The following is a 25,003-nucleotide window of genomic DNA, read 5'->3' as shown; positions in this document are numbered from 1 at the left end:
GCAGCTCAGAGTCAAAATTGGCCAAAAAGAAGTTGGCCTGTTTTGTTACAAAGTGTATTTAAGACTATAAGGAGCAGAAGTCAGCCATTCGGCCCATCAAGTCTGCTCTGCCATTTTATCATGAGGTGATCTATTCTTCCATTTAGTCCCACTCCCCCACCTTCTCACCATAACCTTTGATGCCCTGGCTACTCAGATACCTATCAATATCTGCCTTAAATACACCCAATGACTTGGCCTCCACTGCCACCCATGGCAACATGGGTAAAGCTCAACAAGCTTATTTGGCCCTATCACTTGAAGCTGCAGCTAATTATGATATTGTGAAATGGGCAGTAAATATGAGATGGTTCTGGAAGCTTGTAGACAAAGGTTTAGAAATTTGAAGAAGTCTATGACTCAAACTTATGTGGAATTTGCTTATGAGAAGCTTGTGTATTTTAATCATTGGTACACATCTAAGAAGGTAAATGATGATTTTAACAGCTTGAAAGAGTTGATTTTGATTGAAGAATTCAAAAGGTGTGTCCTTGATGACATAAAGACATATTTAGATGAAAAGGATACTGCCACTTTACGAGAGTCTGCTAGATTAGTAGCTGAGTTTGCTTTAACCCACAAGGCTAAGTTTGCCCCGAATAACTCCCAAAAGAGTAGCAGGCATAACCCACAGTGTAAACCAGAAATTAAACTGGGAACTAGTGACAAAAGTAAGGATGGCAGGGGAGGCAGTTGAAGGGGAAATATTCTGGTCTTACTTGTTACTATTGTAAAAAAGCTGGTCACATTGTTCCATTCTGAAGAAGAGAAGGGAAAAGGAAAAGGAGGCAGTCCCAAATGCTTGTGTTCAATATGCTGAAGCACCTAAAAACCCACTGGGTTCTGAACGTGCTGTTGAGGCTCAGTTAAGGACTGTTAAGGGCTGAGAAGCCCCAGTGTGTCGAAGAATTTTCACTGGTACCAGGGTTGACCCCTCATTCACTGACACCAACCCATCTGATATAAAATGATGGGGCTTCTCAGTCACTTATATTAGTTGGGTGATGAGACTAAAATTGATGAGGTAAATCTTATTAAAGGTGTTGTTTCTGTACCTCTGCATAAGGTAATTTTCAAGTCTGGTTTGTATTCAGGACCTGTCAAGATAGGGAATCAACCCAAGTTACCGATGAAGGGTGTTCTTTGTTGTTAGGAAATGACATAGCAGGGGGTGAAGTTCATCCAGCAGTGCAGCTGACAAATAAGCCTGCCACTGATGACCCACAGATGGATGTTGATATTTATCATGCCTGCGCAGTAACACAAAGCATGACTAAAAAGTCTGCCAATGCAGACAGTTCTGTAGAGCATAGCTCTGATGCCTAGGATAGCCAAAATCAGGATTTAGGTGATGATGACTTGTCAGGGACTTTTCTGCCTTCATTATTTCAACAGGATTCAGAGAGTAAATCTGATGAGAAAGGTTTATCTTTGTCTAGGAAGGAGTTTGTAGCAGAACAAAATCAAGATCCTGAGATTGAAGCTTTAAAAGAAACTGCTCTCTCAGATGATCAGATTAAAAAGTGCCAGTAGGGTACTACCTCAAGGATGGGGTATTGATGAGGAAGTGGAGACCACCTACTGTACCTGTGAATGAGGAATGGACAATTGTTCACCAAGTTGTAGTTCCTAAAGTCTATAGGACTGAAATTTTGACTTTGGCTCACAGTGTGCCTTTAGGTGGACATTTTGGGGTGAATAAAACTGTAAAAAGGATCAGGAAAGAATTTTACTGGCCTAATCTGAGGAGAGATGTTGTGACCTTTTGCAGAACCTGTCACATCTGTCAAGTTGTGGGTAAACCTAATTAGGCCATCCCAGTGGCCTATACCTGCATTTGGTGAATCTTTTTCCAAAGTTATAGTGGACTGTGTTGGACCATTGCCATCTATCCTCAAAACAATGATTAAGACATATTGTATTGAGGATGGAAAAGACTGGGATGAGGGGGTACATTTGCTCCTATTTGCCGTAAGAGAATTAGTGCAGGAATCGCTGGGTTTGGTCTATTTTAACTCATATTTGGTCACAGAGTGAGGGGATCTTTGACCTTGCTGAGGGAACAGTGGACTGATGAAAAAGTGCATGTTAGCTTGTTAAGCTATGTTTTGGAGTTCAAAAATAAATTACACCAAGTTTGTAGCCTCGCAAGACAAAACCTACAGAATTCTCAAAATAACACGAAACGTTGGTATGATAAGTGAGCTTGAGAACAGACATATCACTTAGGAGGCAAAGTATTGGTGTTATTTTCAATGTTGACAAATCAACTCCAAGCAAAGGTTAGCATATGAAATAATCTCTAAAATGGATTCTTTGAATTTTGTTATTAAAACACCCGATTGAAGAAAACCCATACAGTTGGTACATGTAAATATGATAAAGCATTACTTTGACCCGGAGACGTCATCTGTGAGTGTTGTTGTGAAACTAGAGGGCCTGAGAAAGGGATAACTGACTCGTCTGAGAATTTCAGCAAGCCAAATATAGTCTCAGTGAGGCTTATGAACTCCGTTATTTTGGAAAATATTGATAATGAATTGGTCCATTTGCAGCAAAGGAGCAACAACAACAACTGAAAGAATTAATCCTAAAGTTTGAAGATTTGTTTCCCAATGTACCCAAACAAATTTCGGTCGCTGTGCATGACGTAGATGTTGGTCAAGCTGACCCAATTAAGCAGCACCCCTATCGCATGAACATAGAAAAGAGTAAATTGGCTGAGCAGGAGATTGAATATATACTGAAAAATGGTATTACCAGGCTGTCAACATCAGATTGGGCCTCACCCTGTGTTATTGTGCCCAAAACTGACGGTAGCGTTAGATTTTGTACTGATTATAGGAAGGTAAATGCAGTAACAAAGACAGATGTTTACCGTATTCCTAGGGTGAATGTTTGCATATACATGGTGAAAGAAAATGGTTAATCAGACTCCAGTTCAACCACACATTCTGATTTTGCAGGAATATGATATGGTAATAAAGCTTGTGAAAGGCACAGAAAATATCATTGCAGATTGTCTGTCCAGATGCTAATTTCAAGAAAAAAACTGGTACTTGTATACGCTTCTGCAACATGTTATATGATAATCACATATATATTGTTTTACTTTTTATAGTTTGCAGTTAAAATTTTGTTCTTTGATCAAAATCTTCTTTTTTTGGGGGAGAGTGTGATGAACCCCTAGGTTTATCTTGCCGTGGACTGTTATTACTAAGAGAGAAAGGGCGGAACTATTTGACTCTGCAGCTTGTTTTGATTTAAGCAAGGACTCTCACTCACACACAGTCAGTCGCAGTTGGAGTCGGACAATGGAAGGAAGCCAGTGACTAAGGGGTCACTGGTTGGAACTTTCGAGTGCCCACAAGGGTTGGTTGAGCATTGACCCAGCACATTGATAAGTGACTATCCTGTTGTGTGATTGGGGCAACCTTGTGGAATCTACATATGTGATAACCCTTTCCTGGGTGGTAGTTCCTTTTGAAGATGGTACCCCTGTGATAAGCCACTATTGGTGATAATTCGTAAATGGATTTGGAACGACGATGGATAAAACCTACGGAGATTGTTATCCTGTTTTACCACCGTGGAACCTGTGGAATATGACATAAATGCCTTCTCTCACCATTCACCCTGGATTACAAATATCTCTCTCACATCATTTAATCCGTGGATGAACTGAACTTTCATATCTTACCATCTCAAGATTATAAGCCTAGTGTCTCTGAGCTCAAGAGTTTGTAAGTTATACTTACACATATGTATACTCATAACACTGCTTACTTTTGATTTTTTTTGTTTAAGTCACTATATTAAGTAGATACTAATAAAGGTAGTGGTTTTAACGTCAAAACCAAACTCCAGACGTGGTCTATTGCTGCTGGTTCATTTAAACCATTACAGGTACGTAACCGAGGTTGAAGAGGAGAGAGAGCGAGGAGAGCAGGGTGAGGTCACAGGGAGGAGGAGGAAGAGGCCATGTGGAGAGGGAATGGAGGGGAGGGGAGGTCACACAGAGCAAGGAGAGGAAGGAGAGGTCACATGGAGAGGGAGTGGAGGGACAGGTCACATGGAGCAGGACAAGAGAAGGAACAGGTCAGTCAGAGAGGAAGAAGAGGTAACACGGAGAGGGAGGAGAGGTCACACACAGAGGCACAGAGAGGTCGGCAGCTCTGGCTTTACAGGAGTTTGCTGACACTTTATTTTATTTCATTTTTTTCTTTTCCTTTGCGGATTTTCCCCGTTTGGGTGTCTCTGCACGGAGTGAAAGAACAGATGGCCAATCAGTGCTGAGTCCATCTTCAGCATGTCCTGTTTCTGGTGACTGAAGCATACTGCTCTCGAATAGTCCCTCCCACCTCGTGATTGTGGCACTCTCACCCTCGAGTGTTACATCCCCAGTGATCGAGGCAGATCACCCTTGAGTATTCCACCCCCCTTGATCGAGGCCCCCTCACCCTCGAGTGTTACATCCCCAGTGACTGAGGTGCATTGTCCTTGAGTATCCTATTCCTGGTGATCGAGGCACCATCACCCTCAAGTGTTATGCCCCCAGTGAATGAGGCACATCGCCTTCCCCCCACAGTGATCGAGGCACCTTACTCTCAAATGTCCGGCCTGGTGATTGCGACAACCTCATCCTCGAGTGACCTCTCCATAGCCCTCCCTTCCCCAATGGAGTGAACACAGGGCAAAAGGACAAACAGACACACCCCTGACTATATTGAGATTTTATAAGACCATAAAGCATTGGAGCAGAATTGGGCCCCTGGGCCCATTGAGTCTGCCCTGATCCATTATCCCTCTAAACCCTATTCTTCTGCCTTCTCCCCATAACCCTTGAACACCCTTATTGATCAGGAACCTATCAACCTCTACTTTAAATAGTCCCAATGACTTGGTCTCCCCACTTACCTGTGGCGATGAATTTTACAGATTCACCACCCTCTGGCTGAAGAAATACCTTCTCATCTCTGTTCTAAATGGATATCACTCTATACCAGGGTTCCTAACCTTTTTTATGCCGCAAACCCCCACCATTAACCTAGGGGTTAACCCCATGAACCCCAGGTTGGGATCCCCGATCTGTTCTGAGGTTGTGTTCTGTGGTCCTAGACTCTCTCTGCATCCACTCTATCTAGGCTTTTCAATAGCTTATAGGTTTCAGTGAGATTCCCCACCCCCCACACCCCCTTATTCTTCTCAATTCCAGCAGGTACAGAGCCATCAAGCGCTCCTCATACATTAACCCTTTCATTCCTGGAATTACTCTCATTGAAACACATAGAAAACCTACAGCACAATACAGGCCCTTCAGCCCACAATGCTGTGCCAAATATGTATTTACTTTGGAAATTACCCAGGGTTACATATAGCCCTCTATTTTTCTAAGCTCCAAGTACCTACCCAGGAGTCTCTTAAAAGACCCTATCATATCCACTTCCACCACTGTCACCAGCAGCCCATTCCACGCACTCACCACTCTCTGCATAAAAAATTTACCGGACATCTCCTCTGTATCTACTTCCAAGCACCTTAAAACTGTGCCCTCTCCTGTTAGCTATTTCAGCCCTGGGAAAAAGCCTCTATCCACACGATCAATGCCTCTCATCATCTTATACACCTCTATCAGGTCACCTCTCATCCTTTGTCGCTTCAAGGAGAAAAGGCCAAGTTCACTCAACCTATTCTCATGGGGCATACTCCCCAATCCAGGCAACATCCTTGTAAATCTCCTCTGCACCCTTTCTATGGTTCCCACATCTTTTCTGTAGTGAGGCGACCAGAACTGAGCACAGTACTCCAAATGGGGTCTGACCAGGGTCCTATACAGCTGCAACATTACCTCTCTGCTCTTAAACTCAATCCCACGATTGATGAAGGCCAATGCACTGTATACCTTCTTAACAACAGAGTCAACCTGCTCAGCAGCTTTGAGTGTCCTTTGGACTCGGATCCCAAGATCCCTCTGATCCTCCACACTGCCAAGAGTCTTACCATTAATACTATATTCTGTCATCTTATTTGACCTACCAAAATGAACCACCTTACACTTATCTGGGTTGAACTCCATCTGTCACTTCTCAGCCCATTTTTGCATCCTGTTGCTGTCCCGCTGTAACCTCTGACATCCCTCCACACTATCCACAACACCCCCAAGTCTCAAAACATCCTCTGGATCCTCTACAACACCAGTACATCTCTCCTTAAATAAGGGGCCCAAAACTGCTCACAATACTGGTCTGACCAATGCCTTAAAAAGCCTCAGCATCTCATCGTTGTTCTTACAATTTAGTTCACTCAAAATAAATTTAACATTTCATTTGCCTTCATCACTATTCAAACTGCAAGTTAACTTTTTGGGAAACCTGCACAAGGATTCCCAAATCCCTTTGCACCTCTGAATTTTGAATTTTCTGTGTTTAAAAAATATAGTTGATGTGGCGAGGGTGTTTCCTATGGTGGGAGAGTCTAAGATGAGCAGACACAGCCTCAGAATAGAGGGGCGTCCTTTTAGAATGGAGATGGGGAGGAATTTCTTTAGCCAGTGAATGGTGAATCTATGGAATTCTTAGCCACAGGCATTTGTGGAGGCCAAATATTTATGTATATTTAAGGCAGAGGTTGATAGATTCTTCATTGATCAGGGCATGAAGAGATACCTGGAGAAGGCAAGAGATTCGGACTGAGAGGAAAATTAGATAAGCCATGATGAAATGGCAGAGTAGAATTGATAGGCTAAATGGCCCTACTCTGTTCCTATATTTTACGGTCTTATCTGCCACCTCTTTGCCCATTTTCTCAATCTGTCTAAGTTCTGCTTCCTCAACACTACCTGTCCCTCCACCTATCTTCACATTATCCACAAACTTGGCCACAAAGCCATCAATTCTTTCATCCAACTCTTTGACATATAATGTGAAAAGAAGCAGTCTCAACACCAACCCCTGCAGCACACCATGAGTCACCAGCCTACACCTTTGGTTTACTTTATCATGTGCCTCCAAGTACCCTGAAACCTCATCCTTAATAAGGAACTCCAACATCTTCCCAACATATATAGGCTAACTGGCCTATAATTTCCTCTCTTCTGCTTCTTTCCCTTCTGAAGAGTGGACTGACATTTGCAATTTTCCAGTCGTCTGGAACTATTCCAGAACCTAGTGATTCTTGAAAGATCATTACTAACCTCTTCAGCCAACTCGAGGGTGTAGTCCATCTGATCCCAGTGATTTATCTACCTTCACAGCTTCCAACATTCCAAGCACCTTCTCTTTACTAATAGCAGCTACACTCACTTCTCTCTCAACACTCTTGAATATCTGGCACACTGCTAGTGTCTTCCACAGTGAAGACTAATGTGAAATACTTATTCAGCTTGTCTGCCACTTCTTTGTTCCACAACACTACATCTCCAGTAACTTACCATCGGAAAGGATGTTGAAGAGAGTGTTGATGGTGCTGGGGTTGCTGACAAGGCCAGCGGCCTGGATGTGGACAGCGAAGTCCTGCTCGTTGAGAGGGACACGAGGCAGCTCAAAGTCCTTGACGCTCTGCTCGGGCTGCGCCCGGTCCCAGTGTTTCTCCATGATATCGTGAAGCAGACCCTGTAGTTCCTCAGTCTCCATAACGCCACGCAGCTCCTTCGCACTCATCTGCTCCAGTGTTTGTTTTACCAGCTCCAGTGGGAAGGCATTCATGTCGATCTTCTCCAGGTTCTGGAGGTCCAACAGGGCCTGGAGGCACTGCCCCTGGGCCAGCCGGATGATGCCCCTCAGGTACAGGCAGACAGCCAGCGTCTCCGTGTCCTCGCTGGCTGTCTGCTCCATGTATCTGGATATCTGGACAACCAGCGTGGTGTAGTAATGTGAGACACTGAGGGATTCCAGTGGGTCACTGGGGAAGGGAGGCAGCTGAAGACTCTGGAGTGACAGCTTCTCCTTGGCTTTTCCTCCTGTGAGGCAATGAAAGGACAATTAGAAAGCAAGATTCTGACTTCTACCCCCTTCCTTTCCAGTCCTGGTGAATGTTTTGACACACATGCTGCCTGACCTGCTGAGTTCCACCAGCATTCTGTGTGTGTTGCTCTGGATTTCCAGCATCTGCAGAATCTCGTGTTTATTAAAGATCAGCTTTATTTGTCATATTTCCATCGAAACATACACTGAAATGAGTCAACACCAACACCGTTTGAGGATGTGCTGGGAGCAACCACAAGTGTCGCCCTGCTTCTGGCATCAACATAGCTTGTGCACAACTGAACACCTTTGGCATCTGGAGTGTCCAGAGGAAAGCTGTGCGATCCCAGGGAGATCAAACAAACTCCTTGTGGACGTCAGTGGAACTGAACCTGGGTCACTGCTGCTGTGGCAGGCCATGTTGGTGCCGGCAGCCTGGCGACACTTACGGGTGCCCGCAGCACGATCTTTGGACTGTGTTGGTTGTTCATACAAAAGGTACATTCATTGTATGTTTCAATGTTCCAGTGTACATGTGGCAAATAAAGTTGATCTTTAAAGCCTTACTCTGACCACTGTCCTACTCACACTATTAAAAATACAGAATCAAGTTTATTATCATCGGCATGTGATGTGAAATTTGTTAACAGCAGCAGCAGTTCAATGCTGATAATTCAGAAGAGGAAAAAACACAATAACAATAAATAAATAAATTACAGTATATGTATATTGAATTTATTATTTGGGAACACTTCTCAGATCTGCGTGTTATCCTTTCATGGCATTACCAACACAGCAAGGATCAGATGCAACCAGACTAGCCTCCGACAGGCCATTCAGTCCATCAAATGCACTGAAACAAGAAACTGCAGAGCATAGTGTGCTCAACCCATCACCAGTACTTCCCCCCCCCCCCCCAACCATCAGTCAAACCTACAGGAGGCACTACCTCAAGTGGGCCACATCCATCATCAAAGACCCCCACCATTAGGGCCACAGTACGCTCTGGCAGTTCTCATCGGGCAGGAGGTACAGACACCTGAAGTCCCACACCACCAGGTTCAGGTACAGCTACTTCCCTTCAACCATTTGGTTCTTGAACCAAACAGCACAACCCTGATCACCACCTCAAGGCAACACTCTGACCAGTTTAAAAACTCTGCATTAAAGGACAGGTACATGGAGCTTGGAAAAATAGAAGGCTATGGTCATTTCTAAGGTACAGCTTTGTGGGCCAAATGGCCTATATTGTGCTGTAGGTTTTCTATGTTTCTATGACTTCTTGTTTGGATCAAATTTTGTCCCTTCTTGAAAATCGTGTGTATAGTTGATGTTTTGCGTGTGAATGTTGCTTCTCTGATGCTGCTCTCAGGGGCACTTGTGAACATGACAGTGAGCTCCACTTGCACATTGACACGTTAACATGCACCGTGATACTTTATTCCGCTGCTGGTTAATTCCTTTAGCAATACACCGCAGAATAGACCCTTCAGGCCCTTTGAGCCATGCTGCCCCAGCAACGGCACAATACTGATTAACCATAACAACTTACAATGATCTATTAACCTACTCCATGTCTTTGGAGTGAGCATCTTTTGTCTCTGCCCATGATCTAGGCATCCCTCTGGGAAACTGCTTATCCTCCAAATTTCCAATGCATGATGGGATGGTGTAGAGGGAGTTTCCCCCTGTGTTTGACCATGGGAATGGGTGATGGGACAGTGAAGGGGGAGCTTAACTCTGTGCCTGTCCACAGGAGTGTGCGATTGGATAGTGTGGAGGGAACTGCACTCTGTGTCTGACTCCAGGAGTGTGTGATGGGTCGACATGGAGGGAGCTTCAGTCTGTGTCTGACCCCAGGAATGTATGAGGGATGGTGCATTAACCATAATTAGGTTAATTAGGGAAAGACCATAAGTTAATGAAGTAGAATTAGGGCATTCAGCCATTGAGTCTGCTCTGCTATTCCATCATGGCTGTTCCCAGATCTCACTCAACCCCAAACATCTGCCTTCTCGCCATATCCTTTGATGCCCCAATCAATCAGGAAACTATCAACTTCCACCTTAAATGTACTTACAGATTTGGCCTCCACTGCAGTCTAGAAATGTCAAAACATGGAAAACACGATACAGGTCCTTCGGTCCACAAAGCTGTGCTGAACATGTCCCTACCTTAGAACTATCTAGGTTTTAAACATTGCCCTCTATTCTTCTAAGCTCCATGTAGCCATCCAGGAGTCTCTTAGAAGACCCTATCGTTTCCACCTCCACCACTGTCGCCGGCAGCCCATTCCACACACTCACCACTCTCTGCATAAAAAACTTACCCCTGACATCTCCTCTGTATCTACTTCCAAGCAACTTAAAGCTATACCTTCTCATGCTAGCCATTTCAGCCTTGGGGAAAAGCCTCACAATCCAGACAATCCATGTCTCTCATTATACTGTACACTTCTATCAGGTCACCTCTCATCCTCCGTCTCTCCAAGGAGAAAAGGCCGAGTTCACTCAACCTATTCTCATAAGGCATATTCCCCAATCCAGGCAACATCCTTGTAAATCTCCTCTGCACCCTTTCTGTGGTTTCCATGTCTTTCCTGTAGTAAGGCAACCAGAATTGAGCACAGTACTCTAAGTGGGGTATCAGGGTCCTTTAGAGCTGCAACATTAACTCTCGGCTCTTAAACTCAAACCCATGATTGATGAAGGCCAATACGCCATATGCTTTCTTAACCACAAAGTCAACCTGTGTAGCAGTATTGAGTGTCCTATGGACTCGGACCCCAAGATCCCTCTGATCTTCCACACTGCCACGAGTCTTAGCATTAATGCTATATTCTGCCATCATATTTGACCTACCAAAATGAATCACCTCATATTTATCTGGGTTGAACTCCATCTGCCAGTTCTCTTCCCAGTTTTGCATCCTATCAATGTCCTGCTGTAACCCCCGACAGTCCTCCACACTATCCACAACACACCCAACCTTTGTGTCATCAGCAAACTTACTAACCCATCCCTCCACTTCCTCATCCAGGTCATTTATAAAAATCACAAAGAGTAGGGGTCCCAGAACAGATCCCTGAGGCACTCCACTGGTCACCGGCCTCCATGCAGAATATGACCCATCTACAAACACTCTTTGCCTTCTGTGGGCAAGCCAGTCCTGGATCCACAAAGCAAGGTCCCCTTGGATCCCATGCCTCCTTACTTTCTCAATAAACCTTGCATGGGGTACCTTATCAAATGCCTTGTTAAAATCCATATACACTACATCAATGGCTCTACCTTCATCAATGTGTTTAGTCACATCCTCAAAAAATTCAATGAGGCTCGTAAGGCACGACCTGCCTTTGACAAAGCCATGCTGACTATTCCTAATTATATTATGCCTCTCCAAATGTTCATAAATCTTGCCTCTCAGGATCTTCTCCAATGGCAGAACATTCCACAGATTTGCTACACTCTGGCTAAAAAAATTCTTCCTTACCTTGTTTCTGAAAGGTCACCCCTTAATTTTGAGGCTGTGCCCTCTAGTTCTGGATACCCCCACTATAGGAAAGATCCTGTCCACGTCCACCCTATCTAGGCCTTTCAGAATTCAGTGGGTTTCAATGAAATACCCCTTCATTCTCTTAAATTCCAGCTCTTCATATATTAACCCCTTCATTCCTGGAATCATCCTCATGAACCTCCTCTGGACTCTCTCTAATGACAACACATCCTTTCTAAGATATGGGGCCTAAAACTGTTGACAATACTCCCAAGTGCAGCCTGACTAGTCTCTTAAAAAGCCATTACTTTATCAATGTCAGTATCTTTCCTATAATGGGACGGCGTGGAGGGAGCTTCACTGCGTCTGACCCCGGGAGCGGGAGTGTGTGATGGGATAGTGTAGACTGAGATTCACTCTTTGTCTGACTCTGGGAGTGTGTGATGGAATGGTGTAGAGGGAGATTCTTTCAGTATCTGACCATGAGAATGTGTGATGGAATGGTGTGGTGGGAGTTTCACTTTGTGTCTGACCCTGGGAGCATGTGATGGAATGGCGTAGAGGGAGCTTCTCACAGTGTCTGACCGTAAGAGTGTGATGGGATGATGTGGTAGGAGTTTCACTTTGTGTCTGACCCTGGGAGCATGTGATGGAATGGCGTAGAGGGAGCTTCTCACAGTGTCTGACCGAAAGAGTGTGATGGGATGATGTGGTAGGAGTTTCACTTTGTGCCTGAACCCGGGTGTGTGTGCGTGTGAGAGTGAGAGAGTGTGAAAGCGTGAGAGAGTGTGAGAGAAAGTGAGAGAGTGAGAGAGAGTGAATGAGAGTGAGAAAGAGAGAGAGAACAAACGAATGGTGTGGAGGTAGCTTCACTTTGTGTCTGACTCAGTCGTGTGCAATGGGATAGTGTGGAGTGAGATTCACACTTTGTTTGACACCAGGAATATGTGATGGGGTGGTGTGGAGGGACTATCACTCTGTATCTGACCCCAGGTGTATGTTATGGGATGGTGTGAGGCAGCTTCACTCTGTGACTGACCCTTTTGTTTTTACAAAATGTCTTTATTATAAATTCAGTGCTACAATATATACAAACCAGTGGCTAACACAATTGCTAGACTAACAACATTAAACTAAAATGTTTCCATCTCTGTCAATGATGGCAATAATCCCCTGTGGAGCCTACTGGTCCCGGAACGCCTCTATAGTCACCGTAGACTCTGTGTGTTCCTTCTACATAATTACCTGGTCACAGACATACCCCCTACATATTGCCAGGCAGTCAGCCCAGACAGATCCCTCTGATATCAGCTTCCAAGACCCAAGGATGGCTGTTTTCACCAGCCCAGGAGCAAGTTGACAAGGACATCCTCATCCCTCCAACACCGCTCCTTACTGGATGACTGTATATAAATAGGGTGGGGCTAAAGTGTAACCAGAAGGTGAGGAACAGCCCTTGCAGATATGCGAAAAGGGGCTGCAGGCCTTGCACACTCCATGTACACAGGGTACATGGTCTCCTCCAGCCCGCAGAAGTGACAAACTGGGGAGGTTTGTGTACAAACTAAGGAACTTGTTACAGGGCACTGCTTTATGCAGCAGCCTCCACCCCAGATCCCCAAGGTACAAGGGAAGAACTCCCTCATAAAGAGACTTTCTTTGGGGATTCCCCCTTACCTCGGCCTGGAACAATATCTCAGACTTCTACGATTTCTGGCTGGAAGTTTGGGCCAACAGGATCACCACCCAACTAGTTAGAACTATGGCTCTTGTAGACCCCTCCCTGCCACTTTAGGAGCCAAGTGGACTCATCTCCTGGGATGGTATGAGTTTCCTGTAGGAAACTCATCACATGTCTGCCATCCCTGAGGACTGAGATATTATTAAACCCCTGTAGGGGTAGAGAGAACCCCTACTACCATTCGCATTTAGACCAGCTATGGTGAGCTTCATATCTGCAGTACACTAGGTCTCTGCACCAGCAACCTTCCCAATGAGAGTGGAGGCACCTTCAACCACATTTTCCCGAAAAAAGCAAGAATGCCCTTTGCTGTCTGGGCTCGAGTGGTACCAATGTCACCCTGTGACCTGCCATTGCCACTCCCCAAAGGAGTGAGGCTGCTTCCCACTCTGATGTCCCTCACCAGGTCATCCAGGAAGGATTTAAGTTGTCGCCTGTCATTCCCAGACACAGCATTCCTCTTCCCCTTCTCTTTCCATCAGAGGATGTCACACCAGGACTTCACCAGCCTCAGCATGTTTACTAGAGTAAGGAGGCTAGTTTCAGTCAATGCTTTGCACCCTCAGAGGTGAGAATAAACTCTCTGATCTTCTCAACAGGGATCAAGGGGGACTTCTTAGGAGGGGTAAGGGTGTCCATCATCTCACTATGAAATGGGTCTCCCTCCACCCTCTCACTACACAAAGCCCCCATCTTCTTCCCCGTGTGTACTAGCAGAAGGCAGCACTTCTAACCCACACTTGACAGCTCATACCCACTGACTCCACCTTTTCATCAGCCCTACCCCCACTCCACCCCAAGATCAACAAGGGAGGGATCATCCCTCTCCTCAGGAGCCAGGCATGAGGTGGACCCCGACAACGCCGTATCTAGGGCTCTGTTGGGAGCCTGATCCTGATATCAGAGAGGCTGGCCGGTGCTTTGCCGATGTTAATCTAGTGCACTTGCCTCTGGGGAGGCACTAACTAATAAGTCCTGGTTGGAGGGCTCCAGGGCTGTCTCAGTTGCTAGAACAGGGGCAACGCCACCTTCGACTACATCTTTCTGCACACACACTCCTCATACCACAGGGTTGGCGGCTACATCTGGGGATTCGGGTTTAGGATCGACCTCCACCTGGATTCCCACGCCCCAGTGACCCCCCCCCCGTACATTCTCAGCCATCTTCGGAGAAGAGCTCCTTCTCTTATTTAGGATAGGTGAGCACATAGGTTCAGCGACACTCTCTGCTTCCATCACCCCATCCACCTGCGCACTTCCCTGAGCCCCCCACTGAACATCAGGACAGTAGGCTCCTAAGGAACAGGACACAGGAGTGGGTGTGGGCTCTGCGTTCTCAGAGGCCTTCTTCCTAGGGTTTCTTCTTTGCCTTCCTGCCCAGCAGAGGCTTCTCTCCATTCCCTGTCATACCTTCTCTGCACGTAGCCTCAAGTTCCCCCACCTGAACCACAGGGGCAGGGGCAGCTGGGGCACTGGTGCCAAAGGTCATCTCCTTGGGTCCTGTATTGGGACAGTCCCTTCAAAATGCCCACCTCATGGCACACATTGCAATGTGGACACTCAGCTGCTTGAACAGATGGCACTAGAAAGAGGGTGCACCTCTTAAATTTGTGTCTTATGGCAGTGTTCTCTGACTTTACTTGTCTCAAGACATGGGGAGGGAGGGCAAGTCAGGGAGGTGAGGCGGGGAGGGCGAGGTGGGGAGGGAGGGCTTCATTGGGAATGAAAGGCCTGACATGCCCGAGGATGATTCATTGCATCAGAGCTCTCACCAGCTCTGCCTGTAAAAAGACACCTTTGACCGAGATCCATCTACTGAGAGCCTGGTGAACCAGTTCATCATTCCCCAGATTCCTGAACTCTTTCAAGTTACTGCCCTCCCTAACCAAGTCCTCCATGGCCTCCATGCACTGTTTAAGAGTTATTCAAGGGCGTAAAATACATTGCACCACGTGTTTATCCTCTACCAACTGTAACAGGGTGTTGCCCAAGGGTGGAGAACTAGCCACCTTTGCACAACTGCCCAAGGTCTGCAACTCCCAGGAGGCTGGTCAAGCACAGTGGTACTATGTCTGAAGTGAGAGACAATGGTGCAACGGTGCTGATGATAAAGAACTGGAGCAAGTTGAGTTCCCGGATGGAAAGTTTGGAACTTTCCAGAGTTCGCCGGCTTCCGTGGTGTCAGCAAATCCCATTGGTCCCAAGAAGCCGAAACAAAATTAGACAGTTCCGACTCCCTTAAACAGCTGGAATGGAGAGGAATCATCCCTTGCTGGGGCTGGAGAAAGGTGGCCAGCACGCGACAGTACCTTTTTGGCATGGCGCCAGAAATTCTAATGCTAGGAAAGGCTTTGTCAGTCCCAAAGAATTCCCAAACCGTGAAAGGTCAAGACATCCAAAATGCTCTGACACCCAACGGGAAACACAACAACACAGGAAGAAGTGATGCTGTCCCAATATTAGTGGGAGAACAGCGGTATTTCTCTCCTTGCTTTCAAAGCAAAACGGCCAGCGGCCACAGCAACAAGCTATGGAGTTAACTGCCACCAACTAACAGAGACAAAGTTGGGAGTAAACCTCTGAAGGAGCCTCCACACAAAACAGCCACCAACTCAGATGTCCAAGAGACTCGCCATCTCTCTTCCAAAGTATCTCACCAAATTTATGCAGCAATTTTTCCTCAGTTTCCTGTGATGGGATAGGGTCTTTTAAGAGACTCTTAGATAGGTACATGGAGCTTAGAAAAATAGAGGGCTATGTGGTAAGGAAATTCTAGGCAGTTTCTAGAGTAGGTTTTATGGTCAGCACAGCATTGCAGGCCGAAGGGCCTGTACTGTGCTGTAGATTTTCTACGTTTCTATGTTTCTCCCAGCTCGATCAGAACAGCTTCACTCAGGGTCTGATCTAGGGATTGTATAATAGGACTGTGTGGAAGGAGCTTCATTCTGTATCTGACCCCAGGAGTGTGTGATGGGACTGTATGGAGGGAGAATTACTGCTTGTTTGAACCTGGTAATGTGTGGTGGGGGTCTGTGGAGGCAGATTTACTCCATGCTTGACCCTGGGAATGTGTGATGGGGGTCTATGGAGGAAGATTTACTCCATGCTTGACCCTGGGAATGTGTGATGGGGGTCTCTGGAGGGAGACCCCTGTGTCTATGCCATGCTGACCTACTCTCTGAATCAACTGTCTGTGATGCTGTTGCCTCAGCATAATTACAGTACATACCTGCAGTCCGGTTGGGTTTGTTGGGGCTGATTAGTGTCAGCGGTTCAGCCGAGTTTGAGTTTTGCAAACTCGTGCTCCAAGTCTTGTCTCTGCTTTTCCTCAGGGAGTTGGAGCTGAGGGTATTTGATGAACGAGGCACTGTCGCTGCCCTTGAGCTTACCCTGAGAACATTTGGACAGGTTGGTTAGTGGAACTGATTTCTCAAGTGCTGCTCCACACTTCACTCGAGGTAACAGGGAACCCAACTGTTCAAAACTTAGTTCCTCTGAGATTGTGAGTGTGAGGTGTGTATGAGTGAGTGTGAAGTGTGTGTGGTGAGTGTGTACATGTGTATGTGTGTGTTCGAGTGTGTATATGTGTGTGGTGTGTGTACATGTATGTTATGTATATGTGTGTGTGTGCATGTATGTATGTATGCGTGCATGTCTGTGTGTATATGTGTGTGTGAGAGAGAGGATGGGTGGGAGGAACGGGTCTTGTTTTGCTGTTTTGTTGCTTGTCATGTTCCATGTTGTTGTGTCGAACATCGTGGGCATGGTATGTTGGCATTGGAATCTGTGATGACACTTGTAGGCTGCCCCCAGCACATCCCTGGGTGTGTTGGTTGTTGACACAAATGACACATTTGACTGCATGTTCCCATGTGCTGGTGATAAATAGATCTGAACCAAAGATTTAAGGGTTAACAGTTTAATTGGCCATGTGAGTAATTGAGTGACATGCGCTCATTGGGCTGGAAGCACCTGCTAAAGTGCTGTATCTCGAAATAAAAATAACTAAGTTTAGGCCATTTGGCCCATTGATTCCATGTTGGTTCTGTCCCTCAGCTCTGGATATCCTCCCCTTTCTTATATATACCCAGAAGAGAATCAGTCTCCACATTTGTCACCAGGGTACAACCAAACCTTGCAGTATCAACAGCAAACACTGCCTGTCTCAGAATTCTTCCTCCCCAGTCACGTCCACTCTCCACCCCAACCTCTCCCTCCCCCATCATTTCTTGCCCCCTCCTCCATTAAAGGAATCATCTCTGGGATGATCTCAATCCTCCCCCACCATACCTACTGTTCCATTCCAAGGGGTGGCTGAACCTGGCTCATCATTGACCTTCATGGGTCTGTCAGTGGAAGTCCGTGATTTGTTACACACCTTCTCTGCAGATCTAAATCACTTAGACCATGAAACACTGACACACACAGTTCCTATAAGAAGCATTCACTCCCAACCTGGAAGTTTTCATGTTTCACATCATTGAATCACGATGGATTGAATTTGGCTTTTTTTTGACACTGATCAACAGAAAAAGACTCTTTTGTGTCAAAGTGAAAGCAGAACTCTACAAAGTGATCTAAATTAGTCAAAAATTTAAAACACAAAATAATTGATTGCACAAGTATTCACCCCCCTTCTTTAATATGACACATCAAATGATCACAGGTGCAGCCAACTGGGTTTAGAAGTCCCATAATTAGTGAATGGAGATCATTGTGTGCAGTCAAGGTGTTTCAATTGATTGTGGTAAAAATACAGCTGAATCTGGGAGACCCGACTGCTGGTGAGTCAGTATCCTGGCAAAAACTACACAATGAAGACAAAAGAACACTCCAAGCAACTGTGTAAAAAGATTATTGAAAAGCACAAGTTAGGAGACAGATAACAAGAAAATGTCCAAGTCACTGAATATCCCTTGGAGTACGGTGAAGTCAATCATCAAGAAATGGAAAGAACATGGCGCAGCTGTAAATCTGCCTAGAGCAAAAACTGAGTGACCATGCGAGAAGGGGACCAGTGAGGGAGGCCTCCAAGGGACCTATGACAACTCTGGAGAAGTTACAAGTTTCAGTGGCTGAGATAGGAGAGACTGTACATACCCAGGTGCTTCACCAGTTGCAGCTTTATGGGAGTGTGGCGAAGAGAAAGACACTATTGAAATCTCAGCTAGAGTTTGCCAGAAGGCATGTGGGAGACTCTGAAGTCAGTTGGAAGAAGGCGCTATGGTTTGATAAAACAAAAATTGAGCTTTTTGGCCATCAGACTAAACACTATATTTGGCATAAGCTAAACACTGCACATCATCAAAAACACACCATCCCTGTCATGAAGCATGGTGGCTGCATCATGCTGTGGGGATGCTTCACTGCAGCAGGTCCTGGAAGGCTTGTGAAAGTAGAGGGTAAAATTAATGCAGCAAAATACAGAGAAATCCTGGAGGAAAACCTGATATAGTCTGCAAGAGAACTGTGATTTGAGAGATTTGTTTTCCAGCAAGACAGTGACCCCAAGCATAAAGCCAAAGTTACAGAGGAATGGCTTAAAAACAAAGTTAATGTCCTGGAGTGGCCAAGTCAGAGTCCAGAACTCAACCCAACTGAGAATTTGTGACTATACTTGAAAAGGGCTGTTCACTCACAATCCCCAGGCAATCTGATGAGCTTCAGCAGTTTTTGTAAAGAAGAATGGGGAAAAATTGCAGTGTTTAGATGTGCAAAGCTGATAGAGACCTATTCACATATACTCAAGGCTATAATTGCTGTGAAAGGTGCATCTTCCTAAATACTGGCTGGAAGGGGGTGAATACTTATGCAAACAATTATTTTGTGATTTGTATTTGTAATGAATTTAGATCACTTTGTAGAGATCTGTTTTCACTTTGGCATGAAAGTCTTTTTCTGTTGATCAGTGTCAAAAAACCCAAATTGAATCCACTGTGATTCAATGTTGTAAAACAATAAAACATGAAAACCTCCAGGGGTGAATACATTTTATTGGCACTGTTGGAGCAGAATTCGCCCATTTGGCCCATCGAGTCTGCTCTGCCATTCCATCATGGCTGGTTTATTATTCCTCTCAACCCCATTCTCCTGCCTTGTCTCTGTAACCTTTAACACCCAGGCTAACCAAGAACCTATTAACCTTCACTTTAAATATACTCATTGACTTGGCTTGCTCAGCCATCTGTGGAAATGAATTCCACAAATTCACCACATGCTGGCTCAGAAAATTCCTAATTTCTGTTCTAAAGGGATGTCCCTCTATTCTGAGGCTTCCCTATTATAGGAAACATCCTCTTTACTTCCACTCTACCTAGGCCTTTCAATATTCGATAGGTTTCATTCCCAAAATCATTCCCACGAAGATCCTCTGGACCCTCTCCAATGGCAACACATCTTTTCTGTGATAAGAGGCCCAAAACTTCTCACAGTATTCCAAGTGAGGCCTCACCGATGTGTTATAAGGTCTCAATGTTACTTCCTTGCTTTAAAATTCTAGTCCTCTTGAAATGAATGCTAACATTGCGTTTGCCTTCCTCACCACTGCCTCAACCTGCAAGTTAACCTTCAGGGAATCCTGCCGGAGAATTCCTTAGTCTCTGATTTTTGAATTTTCTCCCCATTTAGAAAAAAGTCTATGCCTTTATTCCTTCTAATAATTTCTCCTCAAATTTGTCCTAAAGGGATATCCTTGCTTTCTGAGGCAGTGTGCTTTGCTCCGAGACTCTCCACACCGAGAGACATCCTCTCAAAGTTCACTTGACCCAGATCTCTCAGATGCCTGCACACTAAGCCCTTGTTAGGATGATGCCCTCTGTGTTTATATAGGGACCCGGTGTTGCAGCTGCTGCTCCCATCCTTCCCTCTGCATCCTTGGACACATCCCGTCTGGGCTAGGTGACGGCTCCAGTTTATTGAGATAATTCCTGCCTATCAGTTCCCATTGTCTGCATCCATTGCCTTTGCGTTCTTACTTCCAGTTCCACGTAAACACACCATGAATCTGCACCCCCTCTCTGTGTCTGCGAGGACAGGCACTCCTTTTGTCTGCCCTTTCTCACAGAAGGGGATGCCCTCTGCTTGCTGTGACTCTGACTTCCCTCTTCCACTAAGTGACCGCATTTGACAAGGTACCCCATGAGAGACTCATCCAGAAAGTCATGAGGCATGGGATCAGTGGAACCTTGGCTGTTTGGATAAAAAATTGGCTTACAGGAAGAAAGCAGAGGGTAGTAGTGGAAGGAAAGTATTCTGCCTGGAGGTCGGTGACTAGTGGAGTGACGCAGGGATCTGTCCTGGGACCCCTACTCTTCATGATTTTTATAAATGACCTGGATGAAGAGGCGGAAGGATGGGTGAGTAAGTTTGCGGATGACACGAAGATTGGAGGAGTTGTGGATGGAGCTGTGGGTTGTTGAAGGTTACAAGACAGAATGCAGAGTTGGGCAGAAGAGTGGCAGGTGGAGTTCAATCCGGATAAATGTAAGGTGATGCATTTTGGAAGGACAAACCAGAAGACTGAGTACAGGATTAATGGTCGGTTACTTAAGAGTGTGGATGAACAGAGGGATCTTGGGGTTCAAATCCATACATCCCTCAAGGTCGCTGCACAGGTTGATAGGATAGTTAAGAAGGCCTACAGGATACTAGGCTTCATTAGTAGGGGGGTTGAGTTCAAGAATAGAGGGGTCATGTTGCAACTCTACAAATCTCTGGTGAGACCACACTGAGAGTATTGTGTTCAGTTCTGGTCACCTCACTATAGGAAGGATGTGGAAGCTATGGAGAGGGTGCAGAGGAGATCTACCAGGATGTTGCCTGGATTGGAAAACAAGTCTTATGAGGCAAGGTTAGCAGAGCTGGGACTTTTCTCTTTGGAGTGAAGAAGGATGAGAGGTTGATAGAGGTCTACAAGATTATGAGAGGCATAGATAGGGTGGATAGCCAGTACCTGTTTCCCAGGGCACGAATAGCGAACACCAGAGGGCATATGTACAAAGTTAAGGGAGGGAAGTTTAGGGGAGACATCAGGGGTAAGTTTTTTTTAACACAGAGGGTTATGGGTACCTGGAATGACTTGCCAGGGATGGTGGTGGAGGCTAAAACATTAGGGGCATTTAAGAGCCTCTTGGACAGGCAGATGGATGAAAGAAAAATAGAGAGTTACAAGGTAGTGTGGGTTTAGTACTTTTTTTAAGGAAAATATGGGCCGGCATAACCTCGAGGGCTGAAAGGCCTGTACTGTGCTGTAGTATTCTAGTGTCTAGTGTTTAGTATCTGTGCACAACACTCCAGCTCTGACTGGACACAGCTTCCAAGTGACTTCCTGGATAGCGGCATGAGGTAATAATTCATTAAGTGCTGGGCCAACATTGGGCCTGTGTCTCTGTGCTGGAGTCTGGAAGCCCACAAGCCCAGCCACACCTCACTCAGTCCCCAGCCTAAGGCAGATGAACAAGAGCTGATCGTACCCACGCCCCTTCCCTCCTCACCAACCGGGTACCTGGCTATCTGGGAACGTGTCGACAACTCCCACCGGCTGAAAGTATCCATCTTCTGGTTCAGCCGGGCCTTCAGGAAGCAGTGGAAGAGGTCAGTCTTCAGAAGCTACCCAAGGTGAGAGGAGAGATTAGTGACACCAATCAGAGGCAGCAGGACTGTTAGGCACACCCTCCGGCAGCAGGTCACCAGTACACCCATACACACACCCACCCCATCTGGGGAAGACTACGGGAAAGTCCATGAAGATCACAGGAAAACCCTGAACCCCAAACTGACCACTAACCTCTAACCCCGTCCTAATCCCAGCCCAAACGCAATCTGAAAACTACACTCACCCCAAATATTAAACCAAACTATAGTGACCTCAACACATAACTCTAATCCCAAACCACAATCACCCAACCCAACTCTCAACCCCAAACCCAACACTAACAACACTAAAAGCCAAGATACCTACAAGGCGAGAGAGAACCAGCAAGTTAAACCCAAGCTGGGTGCACAGTAAACAAGTCACCACTAAACACACTGACAGGGTGGAGTGATACTGAATCCCCGTTATACACTGTCAATTTAACCCATGCAATCCCAGGCATACAGATACAAAATTAAGACGGGTGTAAATTTAAAGTAGGGAAGTTGAACCTTTGAGATACAGCCTGAATACTGGACCTCAGAACAACTTACTCCCCAAATGGTCAAAATAAAGCCAAGCAATGAGGTCTAAAATACCCAGAACATGCAGAATTACATGCTTCTCATTATCTTGGTCCATGGGATAAACTCAAGCCGGGCCTGATCAACCCTGGCTGGGTCGCATTGGGTGAGGATATCTAATGACTAAAGATCCAAAACACCCAATGATCCGAGGATGCATTATAGATGATGTGTCCCGGTGCACACCCAGTTCGTTAAACCAAGTGGTGTTGGACCACGATAATAAAAGGCATAGGTCAGATTAAAGTTATTCCCCGATACTACCCTATCCGCCATAGTACCTCATACTTCACCACACCAAACTCCACAACTTTATCTCTCCCAGCCCCACTTATACATCTGCCATTCCTACCCTCAAATCTAATCCTAAGATCCAAGGGGCAAACAGCAATTAACCCTGGCACACATCCACAAACCTTCAGCCACTACACTACCCTATCACCAAAGCCTCACATACCTTACCACACTAAACTCCACAACCTTATCTCTTCCAGCCCCACTTATACATCCACCAGCCCTACCCGCAAACTGATCCTAAAGTCCAAGGGAGCAAACACTCCCACTAACCGTAGGCACACGCCGATTAACCCTGGCCACACCCCCACAAACCCGATGACTTGTATAAGGAGGAGCGAGATCCAATAAAGGCAAGTGTTGGACCTGGTTAATGAAGGTGTGGGTCAGATCAAAGCGGCAGGGTTGCATGACACTGAATCTTGAGTGACGAGATCAAGAAGCGCAAGAGGAATGATTCTCCCACAGCCCGTGTGCTCTCAATCTAACCTCTAACTCTGTCCTAATCCCAGCCCAAACACAATCTGCAGACTAAACTCACCCAAACCTCACCTAATCTCAAACCTCAGCCCACACTAAACCCCAACATTCAACCAAACGACAGTGACACCAACACTGAACACCAATCCCATCCTAAATCACACTCACCCCAAACAGTATCTCTAATCCCTACCACAATCTCAAACTCCAGCCTTTAACCCCTGCCCACACTAAACCCGAATATTCAACCAAACCACATTCACCCCAACCAAACCCCAGCTCTAATGCCAACCCTTAACACAGTCCATATCCCAACCCAAACCCAACCTGCAAACCACACTCACCCAAAACCCACCCAATCTTAAACCCCAGCCTGCACTACACACGAACGTTCAACCAAACATCAGTAACCCCAACCTCAAACCCAATCCCGTCACACTAACCCCGAACAAAACCACAAACCACATTCACCCTGATCAAATACCCAAACCACATTCACTCCGATCAAATCTCCAAACACACTCACCCCGAACAAATACCCAAACCACACTCACCCCAATCAAGTACCCAAACCACACTCACCCCGATCAAATCCCCAAACCACATTCACTCCGATCAAATCCCCACACCACTCACCCTGATCAAATACCCAAACACACTCACCCCAATCAAATCACCAAACTACCTCACCCCAATCAAATCCCCAAACCACACTCACCCCGATCAAATCCCCAAACCACACTCACCCCGATCAAATCCCCAAACCACACTCACCCCGATCAAATCCCCAAACCACACTCACCCCGATCAAATCCCCAAACCACATTCACCCCGATCAAATCCCCAAACCACACTCACCCCGATCAAATCCCCAAACCACACTCACCCCGATCAAATCCCCAAACCACACTCACCCCGATCAAATCCCCAAACCACACTCACCCCGATCAAATCCCCAAACCACACTCACCCCGATCAAATCCCCAAACCACACTCACCCCGATCAAATCCCCAAACCACACTCACCCCGATCAAATCCCCAAACCACACTCACCCCGATCAAATCCCCAAACCACTCACCCCGATCAAATCCCCAAACCACACTCACCCCGATCAAATCCCCAAACCACAATCACCCCGATCAAATCCCCAAACCACATTCACCCCGATCAAATCCCCAAACCACACTCACCCCGATCAAATCCCCAAACCACACTCACCCCGATCAAATCCCCAAACCACACTCACCCCGATCAAATCCCCAAACCACACTCACCCCGTTCAAATCCCCAAACCACACTCACCCCGATCAAATCCCCAAACCACACTCACCCCGATCAAATCCCCAAACCACACTCACCCCGTTCAAATCTCCAAACCACACTCACCCCGATCAAATCCCCAAACCACACTCACCCCAATGAAATCCCCAAACCACACTCACCCCGATCAAATCCCCAAACCACACTCACCCCAATGAAATCCCCAAACCACACTCACCCCGATCAAATCCCCAAACCACACTCACCCCGATCAAATCCCCAAACCACACTCACCCCGATCAAATCCCCAAACCACACTCACCCCGATGAAATCCCCAAACCACACTCACCCCGATCAAATCCCCAAACCACACTCACCCCGATCAAATCCCCAAACCACACTCACCCCGTTCAAATCCCCAAACCACACTCACCCCGATCAAATCCCCAAACCACACTCACCCCGTTCAAATCTCCAAACCACACTCACCCCGATCAAATCCCCAAACCACACT

The 25,003-nt window shown here is 46.1% G+C and overlaps 1 protein-coding gene across 1 annotated transcript in view; it reads right to left on the bottom strand.

Moving 5' to 3' along the window:
- The window catches only part of LOC132400008 (DENN domain-containing protein 3-like), a 133,210-nt gene that overhangs the window by 26,328 nt on the left and 81,879 nt on the right, over positions 1–25,003 (bottom strand). The window contains exons 12-14 of the mRNA XM_059981052.1: positions 21,740–21,843; positions 16,466–16,626; positions 7,469–7,996 (exon numbers count right to left, since the gene is read on the bottom strand). Of these exons, the coding sequence (XP_059837035.1) occupies positions 7,469–7,996; positions 16,466–16,626; positions 21,740–21,843 (793 nt within the window). The remainder of the gene's footprint in view (positions 1–7,468; positions 7,997–16,465; positions 16,627–21,739; positions 21,844–25,003) is intronic.

The sequence above is a fragment of the Hypanus sabinus genome, chromosome 9 (genome assembly GCF_030144855.1).
Source record: "Hypanus sabinus isolate sHypSab1 chromosome 9, sHypSab1.hap1, whole genome shotgun sequence".
Lineage (NCBI taxonomy): Eukaryota > Metazoa > Chordata > Chondrichthyes > Myliobatiformes > Dasyatidae > Hypanus > Hypanus sabinus.
Note: the sequence above shows the minus strand (reverse complement) of the source record. Positions and strands in the feature narration are given on the sequence as shown.